The 12,899-nt window shown below is 35.4% G+C and overlaps 1 protein-coding gene across 1 annotated transcript; it reads left to right on the forward strand.

The window, feature by feature from the left end:
- Positions 1-1,573: 1,573 nt before the first annotated feature.
- Positions 1,574-2,263, forward strand: LOC106774657. The gene has a single exon (XM_014661700.1). The coding sequence runs from the start codon at positions 1,574-1,576 to the stop codon at positions 2,261-2,263; it is 690 nt and encodes a 229-aa protein (XP_014517186.1).
- Positions 2,264-12,899: the final 10,636 nt, after the last annotated feature.

Genomic DNA, 12,899 nt, shown 5'->3' on the forward strand with positions numbered 1-12,899 from the left:
TTGATTATAGCAAGTTAAATACAACCACTAGGAAAGATCATTTTCCTTTGCCTTTTATAGATCAGATGTTAGAAAGATTGGTTGGACAAGCTTATTAGTGCTTCCTAGACGGTTATTCTGGATATAATCAAATTGTGGTGGACCCTGAAGATCAAGAAAAGACAGCCTTTACATGTCCTTTTGGTGTATTTGCTTATAAAAAATGCCATTTGACTATTTAATGCCCTAGCCACATTTCAGAGGTGTATGCAGGCAATCTTTGCAGAATTTGTGGAGAAAAGTATAGAAGTTTTCATGGATGATTTTTCAGTGTTTGGAGATTCCTTTCAAAGGTGTTTAATTAACCTGAAGGTCGTTCTTAAAAGATGTGTTCAAAAGAATCTTCTTTTGAATTGGGAGAAGTGTCATTTTATGGTGACAGAAGGAATTGTTTTGGGGCACAAGATTTCAGCCAGGGGGATTGAAGTGGACCAAGCAAAAGTGGAGGTTATTGAAAAACTTCCATCACCTGCAAATGTAGAAGGAATTCAGAGTTTCTTAGGCCATGCTGGGTTCTATCGGAGATTTATTAAAGACTTTTGAAAGATTGTTAAGCCATTGAGTAATCTGCTTGTTAAGGACACACCATTTGTGATGAGTAAGGAGTGTGTACAAGCTTTTAATGTTTTTAAGAAAAGCTTGATTTCTGCTCTAGTGATTGTAGCTCCAGATTGGAGTAAAGATTTTGAGCTTATGTGTGATGCTAGTGATTATGCCATTGGTGTTGTGCTGGGTCAAAGAAAGGATAGGGTATTTCATGTCATTTATTATGCTAGTAAAGTTTTGAATGAAGCTCAATTGAATTATGCCACTACGGAAAATGAAGTTTAGATCTTATCTCATTGGATCTAAAGTGATTATTTATACGGATCATGCGACTATAAAGTACTTATTGATAAAGCCAGACTCAAAGCCACGGTTAATAAGATGGGTGCTTTTGTTACAAGAGTTTGATGTGGAGATTCGTGATAAAAAGGGAAGTTACAAGCAAGGAGAAGGAAACCTAGGAGTCTTTTTCAGATGAAACTCTCTTGTATATTCAACAGAGGCCATGGTTTGCTGATATGGCTAATTTTAGAGTTGCAGGTGTTATTCCAGAAGAATTGAATTGGCAACAGAGGAAGAAGTTTATACATGATGCTAAGCAGTTAATATGGGATGATTCGTATTTATTCAAGATTGGAGTTGATAATTTGCTGAGAAAATGTGTAACGAAAGCAGAAGTAGAAGGAATTCTTTGGTATTGTCATAACTCGCTTTATGGAGGCCATTATAATGAAGAATGAACTAGTGCAAAAATCCTTCAGTCAGGTTTTTATTGGCCTACTTTGTTTAAAGATGCTCATAATCATGCTAGAAGCTGTGACAAGTGTCAAAGAACGGGGTTTATCTCGAGACGGCATGAGATGCCATTACAAGGAATTTTGGAAGTAGAAGTTTTTGATTGTTGGGGTATTGATTTTTTTGGACCTTTCCCACCATCTTTTAATAATGAGTTGAAGCTCTAGCATGTCCTAAGAATTATGCCAATACTATGATTAAATTCTTAAAACGGAAAATCTTTTCACGTTTTGGAACTCCCACGGTACTCATCAGTAATGGGGGATCTCATATTTGTAACTCTCAGCTTGCAAAGGTACTTAAACATTATGGGGTGAGACATAACGTGGTGGCACCTTACCATTCTCAAACAAATGGTGAAGCTGAAGTTTCTAACACGGAGATCAAAAGAATTTTAGAAAAGACAGTTGCTTTTTCAAGAAGAGATTTGTTGCAAAAAATAGATGATGCTCTTTGGGCATACAGGACGACTATGAAGACTTCTATGGGCTTATCACCTTTTCAGTTGGTATATGGGAAAGCATGTCACTTACCAGTGGAGATAGAGCATAAAGCTTTGTGGGCTTTGAAATTCTTAAATTTTGATCCTCATGAAACTCAAAGCAAACATAGAAGTCAACTATTGGATCTTGAAGAGATATGGTTACATGCATATGACTCGTCTAGGAGTTATAAAGAAAAGGTAAAATTTTATCATGACAGGAAATTAATAAAGAGAGCTTTCAACCCTAGGCAGCTGGTGTTGTTATTCAATTTAAGGTTGAAGTTATTTCTTGGAAAGCTGAAATCAAAATGGACAGGACCTTTATTAATAAAGCATGTATATCCTAATGGAGCAGTTGAATTGGTGAATCCAGCAAAGAATGATCCGCAAGATAGTTGAGTGGTGAATGGTCAAAGACTCAAGCATTACTTGGGAGGAGAAGTGGAACAACTTTCCACAGTGATGAAGTTGGTGGATTCGTAAGGTTATTGGGTCAGGCTTGTGACGTTAAACAAGCGCTTACTGGGAGGCAACCCAGGTTTTATCTTTCTTTTTCGTTTATATTTTGAACTTCAAGATTAGGATGAATTTGGTTGAGTAGTATAGGTATGTTTGTACTTTCCTGAACACCTTTTCTAATTATGGTTTGACTTGTTTTATTGCATGATGAGTGTGCTTGATGATGCTTGATGTGGATGATGATTGAGATTGCTTTACATGATGATATACAGGTGAATTGTTCACAAGCTATGTGAACAGATGCATAATGAGTATGATTGTGGTTATGATGCTAAGCAGGATGTATGATTGATATTAGAGATGTTGAGGGAGCATAGTTGTGTGAGGTTTTTGAGCTACAGAGTTCTTGTTGATATATTTTCTATTCATTTGGAAGCATGAATGACATTTCCTGAGTCTTTATAATTGATTGAATTACATGCTTATGTCATATGATCAAGGCCATATTTGGAAACCCTTACTTGGCCAAATTTTCGCCCAAAGTAAAGAGAACCATGTGTCTACCCTTTTGATCGTTTAACTCATTCTGTAACTGTTGTTTGTCTTTATTGATATGGGTACATACATAAATGTCATGAACTGGGGGAATTCCTTGATTATGTTAATACCGTCTAGGGATAGGGGTAGGACGATCAATTGTATTTTGCTTCCGCTCATTATGCATTATTATTTACTAAGGGAGGCTAGGGATAGCAAGCTGATAATTAGTAATAGGCTCTTTTCGCCAAGGGATTGGGTTAAGGGTAGACCAAGAAAGTTTGCATGACAATTTGATAAATAAGCTAATTAAATAAGAAGAGTAGATATAAGAGAGTGATTGGGTGAAATTTGAACCCTTACAACAAATCCATCTCATTTTATCAACATCATCCATCCCTCAATTGATCAAATTGCATTCATGTTTACTTTTCCGTACTCTATAGTCAAAAACCCCAAAATATTGTTCTTATAGTCTTGATTGGTTAAGCAAAAGCACAACAGTTTAGTGCCATGAGTCTCTTGGGAAAACGATACTTGGACTTACCATTTTATTATTACTTGATACGATCTGGTACACTTGCCAGGGGCTTAACAAGTTTTTGGCGCCGTTGTCAGAGACTCGTGGTATAACTATTCTATGTGTGTGATTCTTGACCGATTAGACTTTCTTTCTTTCTATCTTTCTTTCTTTCTTTCTTTCTATCTCTTTATCTTTCTTTCTTTCTATCTTTCTTTCTGTTTTTATCTTTCTGTTTTTATTTTTCTGTTTTTATTAAAAAAAACACGAAAATAAAATAAAATAATATTTTTTCCTTATTCTTCTCCTTATTCTTCTCCTCATTCTTCTCCTCATCTTTCCATCTTTCTATCTTTCTCCTTATTCTTCTCCTCATTCTTCAACTTATCTTTCCATCTTCTATCTTTCTATATATTTTCCATTCTATTTTATTTTTATCTTTTTATCTTTATCTTTCTCAAAAAAACGAAAATTAAACTAATAAAAAAAAAGTTTATATCTTTTACTGTTTTTATTTTTTGGGCTAATTATGTGCTCTAGTGCAGTGTTCTTTAGTATGTGCAGGATAAAATTTGTACTAGGAGCACAAGATCATCAGGAGGCAGATAAGGAAGGAGAATTGGTTCACCAACACCCTGATGTGAAAAGTGACAAACTCAAACCTGGCACACCAATGAAATTTCAGAATAGGTTATGGGTTGTCAAGACTATCAAAGCAAACAAATCGCGCTCTTGAGATTGAGAATCCTTAGAGTTGGTGACAAGGAAATTTTTGAGATTTTGTTAGTGCCATGAAGGAAGGAAGAACGCCAACATAGAACTTCAACACGTACTGATGGGTGTTTGGGCTTCACTAGGTCAAGCTAATGACGTTAAAGAAGTGCTTGCTGGGAGGCAACCCAGTTTCTAACCCCGTTTCTGATTTTTTTTCTTTTATTTTATTTTTAGGTTAAATGTTGCTTCTGATGGCAGTGATGATAACATCTACTGATGGATGCTTCTACAACATCTACTGATGGATGTTAGGTGATTCGACATCTACTAATGGAAGCTGATGAAGATAAGGAAGATTGGTGTCTACTGATGGATGCCAATGAAGATAGGAAAGATTAACATCTAATGATGGATGCTATATGATTAGACATCTACTGATGGTTGTCATTAAACAACATTTATTGATGAATGCCACTGGGATAACATCTACTAAAGGATGCTAGAAGATTTAGGTATCTACTGAAGGATACCAGGAAGGTACACCTACTGATGGGTGATGGTAAGATTTGCACCTACTGATCGGTGTTAGAAAGGTTTGGGTCAAGCTCGTGACGTTAAACAAGCGCTACCTGGGAGGCAACCCAATTGATTGATTTATTTTTGCATGTTTTAATTCTTGTTCTAGTCGCATATTTGAGATAAGTGATTGGGAATTGCATAAAAATTGAATTTTGAAAGTTGAATTTGAAGGTTTAAAGGGTTAAAATGTTTTAAAAAAGAGAGGGGTGTAAACCGCGCCCACCACTGGGCGGTGAACTCACCGCTGGGCGGTGGCCACGCTAAGGGGTCAATGTGTTTTAAAATAGGGTTTTGTTCTTTTGGCCCATTATTTGATTTTTCTACCCCTCAGGTACGCCCAAGCATTATTTACCGAACCCATAATCTCTCTTTAACTTTCAAACATTCTTTCAAAGATTCCCCAACACTTCTCCTATCATCCTCTCTCTTAAAAACCCAATTTTTATCACTTTTTCATCCAAGTTTGGGGTTTTGTGAGAGCCCAACTTTTTGGGGTTGACTCCTTGATGAGTCGATATTTTATTGATTTCACTTAGTTTATTGTGCTAGAACTAATCAGGGAATTGTGCTTAATTGTCCGGTATTTTCCAGTTTTTCCTAATTGTGCTTAATTTGACCGGAAATTCTAATTTTAATTAATTTGAATTTTCTAAGCTAATTATTTGCATTATTATTTTCAGGAAAATTTTGGAAATTAAATTTGGGACATTTGGAGTGCTATCAAATAAGTCAAGACTCTTCACATTAACATTTCAAATTTAATTACTTTGAAACATAGTAATCTAGATAGTTTTTAATTAAACTTGTAAACATTGTGCCAATTTTTGGCAAAATAGTTTGGACCCAAATTATGAGGATGACACATGGCACCTAGGGTTTTTCAAAGTAGGTGGACCCCACCTCATTTAGAAGGACCTCACGGCCTTAACACAAAAAAAAGGAGGGTCGTCACATAAAAAAAAAAAAAAAGAAGTTGGCTGGAACGTTGTTAAGCTCATTCTCGGCAAAGGAGGATTTGGAGCTGTTGAATTTTTTTTTTTTTTACAGCTTCACTTGGAAACATGTTTATACTACTTGATTCTAGTTGATTACAAAGTGCTTCCAGCCACCATTTATTATTCAAGTTTTTACTTTGAATTTCTTTTTGAGGAATGAAATAGAAAAGCACACATCTCAGCTGATTCATACGTGCAACGCTGGTTTCTTTGAATGAAAGGTTTCTTTGGATGGATGTGGAACAGAGCAATAGGTGTTTCACGGTGGTTTTTGATGAATAAAAAAAAACACTTTTCCATTTCTTAATTTTGTGCAACGTTGATTTCTTTAGATGAGATGTGTTGGCAGCTAGATGTTGGCTAGTCTTTTTTCCTTTATTTACTTTAGAATGAAGAAGTGATTGCTTTAACTTTGGAGGAACGTTTAGCATGAATTTTGGAGCTAGTGGATATTATTTTTAGGAGTTGTTTGTAGATGCTGGCATTCAATCTTTCGGCTGCAGCGGTTTTTTTTTTTTAATTATTCAAGCTTCTTTGCACTGTTTCTTTGCTTGGCCAAAGCTGTTACGGGACACTTCTTTTCCGCATTGAAGTTTTTTTTTTCTTTCAAGCACACATCACACACATGTAGCATTCAACATTTGTAAGCACTCTCAATTTCAATGCACACAGCTTACTCATTGCCTTAGTAGAGTTGGTATATTAGTTTTATTTTCTTATCTTTGCTTGGAAACGAAAAGCGCTGATTCAGAGAGGATTTGGCTGCAACGCTGCTCTTGGAGATTGGAAAATTTATTTTCTTTGAATCATGTCATTTTTTTGGTTTTGGTTGAAGGGAATTTGGTGCTGCCAGCTGCACTTTTTATACTTCTACTATCCCGTGCACTTTTCAATCTCCCATGCATATATTTTATTATTCCAGTTGCACTTTTTATTTTAATATTTTGATGTTTGAAAATGGGTGCAACAGCCGCAACCCTTATGGTTTGCTTTGGGGGCTTTGAACATCTTTCATTTATAAAGGAGAAATGGAGAAGAAATGTAGCACACGGATAGTGGTCTCGGTTGGGAATATCTTTTTTTTTATTATTTTAAGCACACTCATTTCCTTTCCTTTGCAGAGGTTTTTAATTTTGAGTTATGATTTTCTTTGTTACATTCTTACATTTAAATTCATAGGTTTTCCATTTATGCATTACTTTCTTTACTTCTTGCCACTGCAATTTCTCATTGNCTTAATTTGTGATTATAGTTGTTTAGTTGTTTAGCATGGTTAATCCTGAATTTTATTTTCTTACATTCATCTTGTGNTTTTAATTTTTACCGTTGCATTGTTCAGTTTAATGTTTTCAGTCACTTTAATATTTTCAATTATGTTTGGTTGTATTTAATTTCCAGTTTTACTTTAATTCATTCACATTCACAAACTTTTCAACAACCCCCCACTGCGTGTCTGACCTAATTCTCGAACCACATTTGGTCCTTGAGAGACGACCTAGGAGTCACTTCCTAGCACTATACAGCATTCTTTTATGCAATCAAATTTGTGTGGGTTGCGACAGCTCATCAAATTTTGGCGTCGTTGCCGGGGACCAACGGTTCGGTTTTAGGTCTTTTGTTGTGTTAATGTGTGTCGTGTCTTGTCTTGTGTTGAGTGTGATGTTCTGTTTTGATGTGTTTCTGAAAGAATTGTAAGTTATCACTATTCCTAAAATAATAAGTATTGTCATTATGCATACTACATTAAACTATTTAAAGAATAATGATGTTTTGTAATGTTACAGGACACCTTGGTTGAGCAGAGCTCCCAAGGTCAATTCACTCCAGAGGGTCGCCAGGATATTCTTGCTGCTGCGATTGGACGACCTGAGCACCCTGGACGTCTACGTGCTGCAGGTCCTGGAGTAGGAATTAAACATTATTTTGGGAGCTCTTCTCGTCAGTCATCATATGCATACAGCGAAACACAAAGAGAAATGATGACATAAGAGATCAGAAAAAAGGTCCGAGAAGACCTTAGAGAGGAGATCAGGGCCGAGGTTAGAATAGAGATGAGGGCTGAATTCAGCACCATGTTCCAGCAGCAGTTTGAGAGCTATGGCATGCGCCCGGTGCCATCTCCTGTACAGGAACAGGAACATGCTGTGCCTCCCACAGGTAAACTTAATAAACATTTATGTGCAATTATTTCTATCTTTTGTATAATCTAACATTTACTCTGACAGGGAGAAGCGGGAAAGGAAGTTGTTCCGCACCAGCCATCCCAGAGGATGACATGGACGATGGNAGTCCATGTNTGNTATACATTTTAGAGGATACCGAGATGGTCCTGGTAGCTCGTGGAACAGAGTTTAGGTCAGCGACTGTATGTCATGGTATGCAACTATTAGAGGATGAGGTGAAGGTCTAAGTGGATGAAATGATCATACCAGATGCCNNGGTTCCTCTGNCCACNGAAGAGATTTTCACTGTGGAACAAGCATATAAGTCGTTTATCANTTGGCCTAAATTTTTGGTTAAACCAGTTTCTGACCCCTCGGTATGAAATTCTTCTTTACACTTCTCAATTTTAAAAGTTTTTTATGTCAAAACTTATCTTATTTTTTCATGTAACAATAGACGCAGGCACAGGAGAGGATTCCTCTATCTGAGGATGATCCTCTTGCTTCATTGCATCTACTTGCTGACATCCTTGAAGATAAGCCTTTGGAGGTTGAGTATGATGCTAATGTATTTGGGAGAGGCTCTGAGGTCCCAATATACCTTCATAGCCAAGATGTCCGTCAGCTTGCGTCGGGAACACAAGAGTTGAATATTTCAATTATTCAGCTATGGATGATGTATGTCTATGAGCAATTATTTATATATAAAATTGATTTATATATCAAGTATCCTTATATCAAAGTTAATTTTTGATTTCAGGTATATGTCTGNGGTCAGTAACAAGTTGGGGCGTTCTGATGATTATGGATTCATTGATCCCCAATCAATTCATGAATCAAATGATTTTGAGNAGATCAACATGAATCTGATAAGAAGTTTTGGAAGGGGCAAGAAAATATACTTTTTGCCTTATATATCCGGGTAAGTGAACTTTGTTAACATAATAAAGTTTCATATGTGATTTTAATATTTAATAGTTACGTTATTATGAATTTCAGGCGCCATTGGCAACTTCTTGTTATGTCTATGCAAGANAACTATGCTTTGTGGTTCTGTTCATTGCACATGCCTCCTCCCACACAGCTCAGACAAGCAATTGATTGGTAAGAACCTCAATGTTTGGACTTTCTTTGTTATATAAATGAATGCTAAAACCTTTTTTTATATATAGTTCTATTCCAGCAAGTATGATGATGGGTGGGAGATCAATTGCTAATAGTAGAAAGATTGCTTGGATTTCTCTCAAGGTTTGACATATGCTAAAGCCATACTTTGTTATAGTTGTTTTATTTTAATGTTATTCACTAACTATTATTAACTGTGATGATATATTGTAGTGTAACAGACAAAATGGGTCATATGAGTGCGGATATTATNTAATGTATTGGATGACCCATATTGTTCGTTCTCACATCACAATTCGCTGGGAAACGGTAATATTTAACTTTAACAAATTTTGATTTTTTCCAAAATGTTGAATTCATATACACTAATTAATATGAATTGTCTTTTGCAGAAATTCAAGACTACTACACCAGTTCCTGAGAAGCCACTATTATTCATGAGGAACGCTGCTGCGAAGTATATAATTAGATTATACAATAGCTCTTAATTATTAGATTTAAACATTGCATTTGATTAGACTGTATTTTATTAGAATTTGTACTTTATTTGATGTTGAAATACAATTGAACATGTGTTTGTTATGTTGAAATTGAATTTGTGTACATGTTTTTATATGCAGGTATGTTTTTGTGGTAGTGGATATCACAAAAACAGACCTGCACTTTTAAAAAACTGCAGGGGAATATGGCCGCGGTTAGTGCTAGAACCGCGGCATATACCTCTGTCTTTTACCGCGGTTCAACTGCGGCATATACTGGACCAATTTTTATTTTTTTTTAAAAAAATGGATTTAGGCAGCGGTTCCTTTGACAACCGCAGCATATTCCCCAACTTAGATACCGCGGCCTAAAGTCTCTGATTTACTACTGCGGCGAAATATGCCGCAGTTCGTAAATCGCGACGTATAGTGAAAAAGAACCGCGGTAAAAACCCCTCGCTGCACTAGTGTCTAGGCCACTGAGTCCCTTGGGAAACGATATTTTGACTTACTGTCTTTTATTACTTGATACGATCTGGTACACTTGTCAGGGGCTTAACACCAGGCTACTAATAAAGTCGATTGTACTCAGACAGTTATAACAGTTAAGTCAAATAGTAGCAGTCAACAACAACCAAATTGATTTTGCATTTAATACAGTTGACTATTATAAAAGCTTTAACTAAATTTTGAAATATAGTCATTACTGTACACAAGCATAAAAGAATTTCAAATCAATCAACTAACTACGTCGGATCCACTGCGCATGTAGTCGAGTTAGGCACATCAGCTCAATTTGAAAAACTTTTCAATGCAAAATCACTCACAACACTGCTTTTGAAAATTTGTGCATAGTCACGAGTTTTAATCGACTTGGTTCATAATCAAGTCCACTTAAAACTTGCAGTTATACCACACAATATAAGTTAATATATTGCATGTGGTTTTCTCTTCAAAAACATATGTAATGCAACATAAATAATGTATCAGATATAAGCTCAGTAAATGTGCATTTACATATCAAGATCAACACAAAACATGTTCAATAAGATATATCAATCAATAAGGAAGAGAACATTTAACACATAACAAAACATCTGTTATTAATAATGTGTTGTCGTCATCAAAAACCAAAGTGACTAAAGCACTGTGAGATTAAGGTCAGCTAAACTAGTGCTTCCCTTATCAACAATCTCAACAATCTCCCCCTTTTTTTTTATGATGCACAACCATGATTAATAAGCAACCATGTTTGTACACAACCAGTACATATCAGAGCAATCAAAAGATATATCAACATATTTCAGCTCAAATACTCTGAATGAAACAATAACAAACAATCACATATCAAGAAGCAATATAAGGATAATAATGGCAATTCAAATATTTCTCCCATATTTTCTCCATTTCTCATATTTCTTCCCCTTTTGTGCATTAGCAAAAAAGTTTTGCTTTCAGATATGGATTTGTTGATACCAAGAATAAGTAGAGATGCATCAATATAAAAAACAATATAAACAGTTTAATCATGCAGAGATGCTCCCCCTATCACAGATATTCACATGAGATAGATAAACTCCCCCTAGAATGTAGGCATGTGAAAAATCTATGCAAACTAATAATGCTCCCCCTGTCATTATGCATACACCAAAATCAAATTCAGATGCACAATGAAGTCACACACATATTAGAGCATACAATCAGTTCGTATCAAGATTGTATCAGTGTTATGATTGCAACCGTTCAATCAAGCAAAGATACAACTATCAACAATCTCATAGTATAATCTCATTGTAAAACGGTCATATTAGAACAAAGATATATTGAAGAAAACTGATATAAAAATGATCAAACATCTTAATAAGCAAACTCCAATAAATGGAATTTAAAACCCCCTGTATTTGATAAGTCTATTGATCCAATAACCAAGTCGATTTCATTGATTCTGAGATAGATATGATTCCAACAGTATATTCCAAAGCAATCCTTCTTGCAAAAGCTTTCAAAATCTCTTGCAGATCAAGCAATTTAGTATTATAGTAATGCAAGAAAATTAAAACAAATAAGAAGTGAATATTCAAAACAGTTTGATGTAACAGTAAAAACATGCATAGTCAACTTCAATGATCATAAAGTCGAATCAACATTCAATCATAACAGATTCAATGAATCAATTTAAAGTAAATGAATTTGAATCAAAACACTGATTTCATTTCTTGTTCAAAAGGATATTACAATATGTAGACACGAACAATAACAAAACATAATGGCAATCGTAAGCCATTAAGAAACTAAGACAAACTAAACAGACCAAGAGAAACGATCAACAAAAAAACTTGAGACACAGGATGCATTTATATAGGACAATCATATTTCCTATGTCCCTAAGCTGAGTCAGAATGATTCCATAGAATCCTTATTAGAAGAGCTTTTGGCCTCTGATTGCTGATCATCACGGTGTGTCCTTGCAAGATTATCATACTTGTCATGCAAAATTCTTATTTGCTTGGCCGCATATCTTTCAAAGTTAGTTTCAGGAAAGAAATATGTTCTATCTGCTATTGCAACATGTGTGCTACCTGTATTGTACTCTGCATAGTTTTCACCCATGAATCCCCATCCATTCATGGTTTTCACTAGTCCAAGAGACATGATTGAATCTCTGTCAAAAACAATAGAAGAGCTCCAAAAGAATTTTTGATCATTCCTGATGTCAACACCTTGAAGTACGAAAACTTTGCTTATGAAACTGGCATATGGCAAATACAAAGATCTCTTTAGTGCTGCACCTTTCATGTGATCTTTCACAACTTGCAGCTAATTTGTAGGAATGTTATTTCTGAAGGTATGCAGTAGATAGATGTCTTCAAAAGTCATTTTATCTTTTCTAATTCTCCCGAGTAGAATTATCTTTGCTAGGAGATAAGCCAATATCTTCTCTTCTTTTAGTAAACCTTCATGTGAAAATACATTCTCAGTAGTGTACATGCCAGGAAATCTCAGCCATTCATGGTATACTCTTTTCTTGTCCAGCAAGGTATTTATCTTAGTTGTGGGTATATCTGAGTAAGTACCCTCAAATGGTAAATGGTAGGTTTGTTATAATATTCCAGATAAAGTCATCAATATGAATATCAATACCTTTTACCTTTGAGTGTATATCATTGCCCACTACCTTAAAATTATGATAGAATACCTTGACTAGGTCAGGATACCAGTATGCTTTCATTTGTACGAAGACAGACAATCCTTGCCTTTCTAGCCAGTTTGGAAACATGAATCCTTCTTTCTCAAACAGATTCAAATTGATGTTCATGGGAGTCGCAATGATTTTAGGAGTAGCATTCAGAAATTTCTCTCGATTCTCTTCATCGCTAATCCATCCCATTAGATTAGAGTTCCTAATAGTGACGATCTCCTTTTCTTTGCTTTCATTTCCAACACTGCTTGAGGATGCCATGGAGA

Source organism: Vigna radiata, chromosome 10, assembly GCF_000741045.1.
Source record: "Vigna radiata var. radiata cultivar VC1973A chromosome 10, Vradiata_ver6, whole genome shotgun sequence".
Taxonomy (NCBI): domain Eukaryota; kingdom Viridiplantae; phylum Streptophyta; class Magnoliopsida; order Fabales; family Fabaceae; genus Vigna; species Vigna radiata.

Excerpts from the sequence above, each read along its gene's own strand:
- LOC106774657 (XM_014661700.1), top strand. The coding sequence starts at position 1,574 with ATGATTAAATTCTTAAAACGGAAAATCTTTTCACGTTTTGGAACTCCC.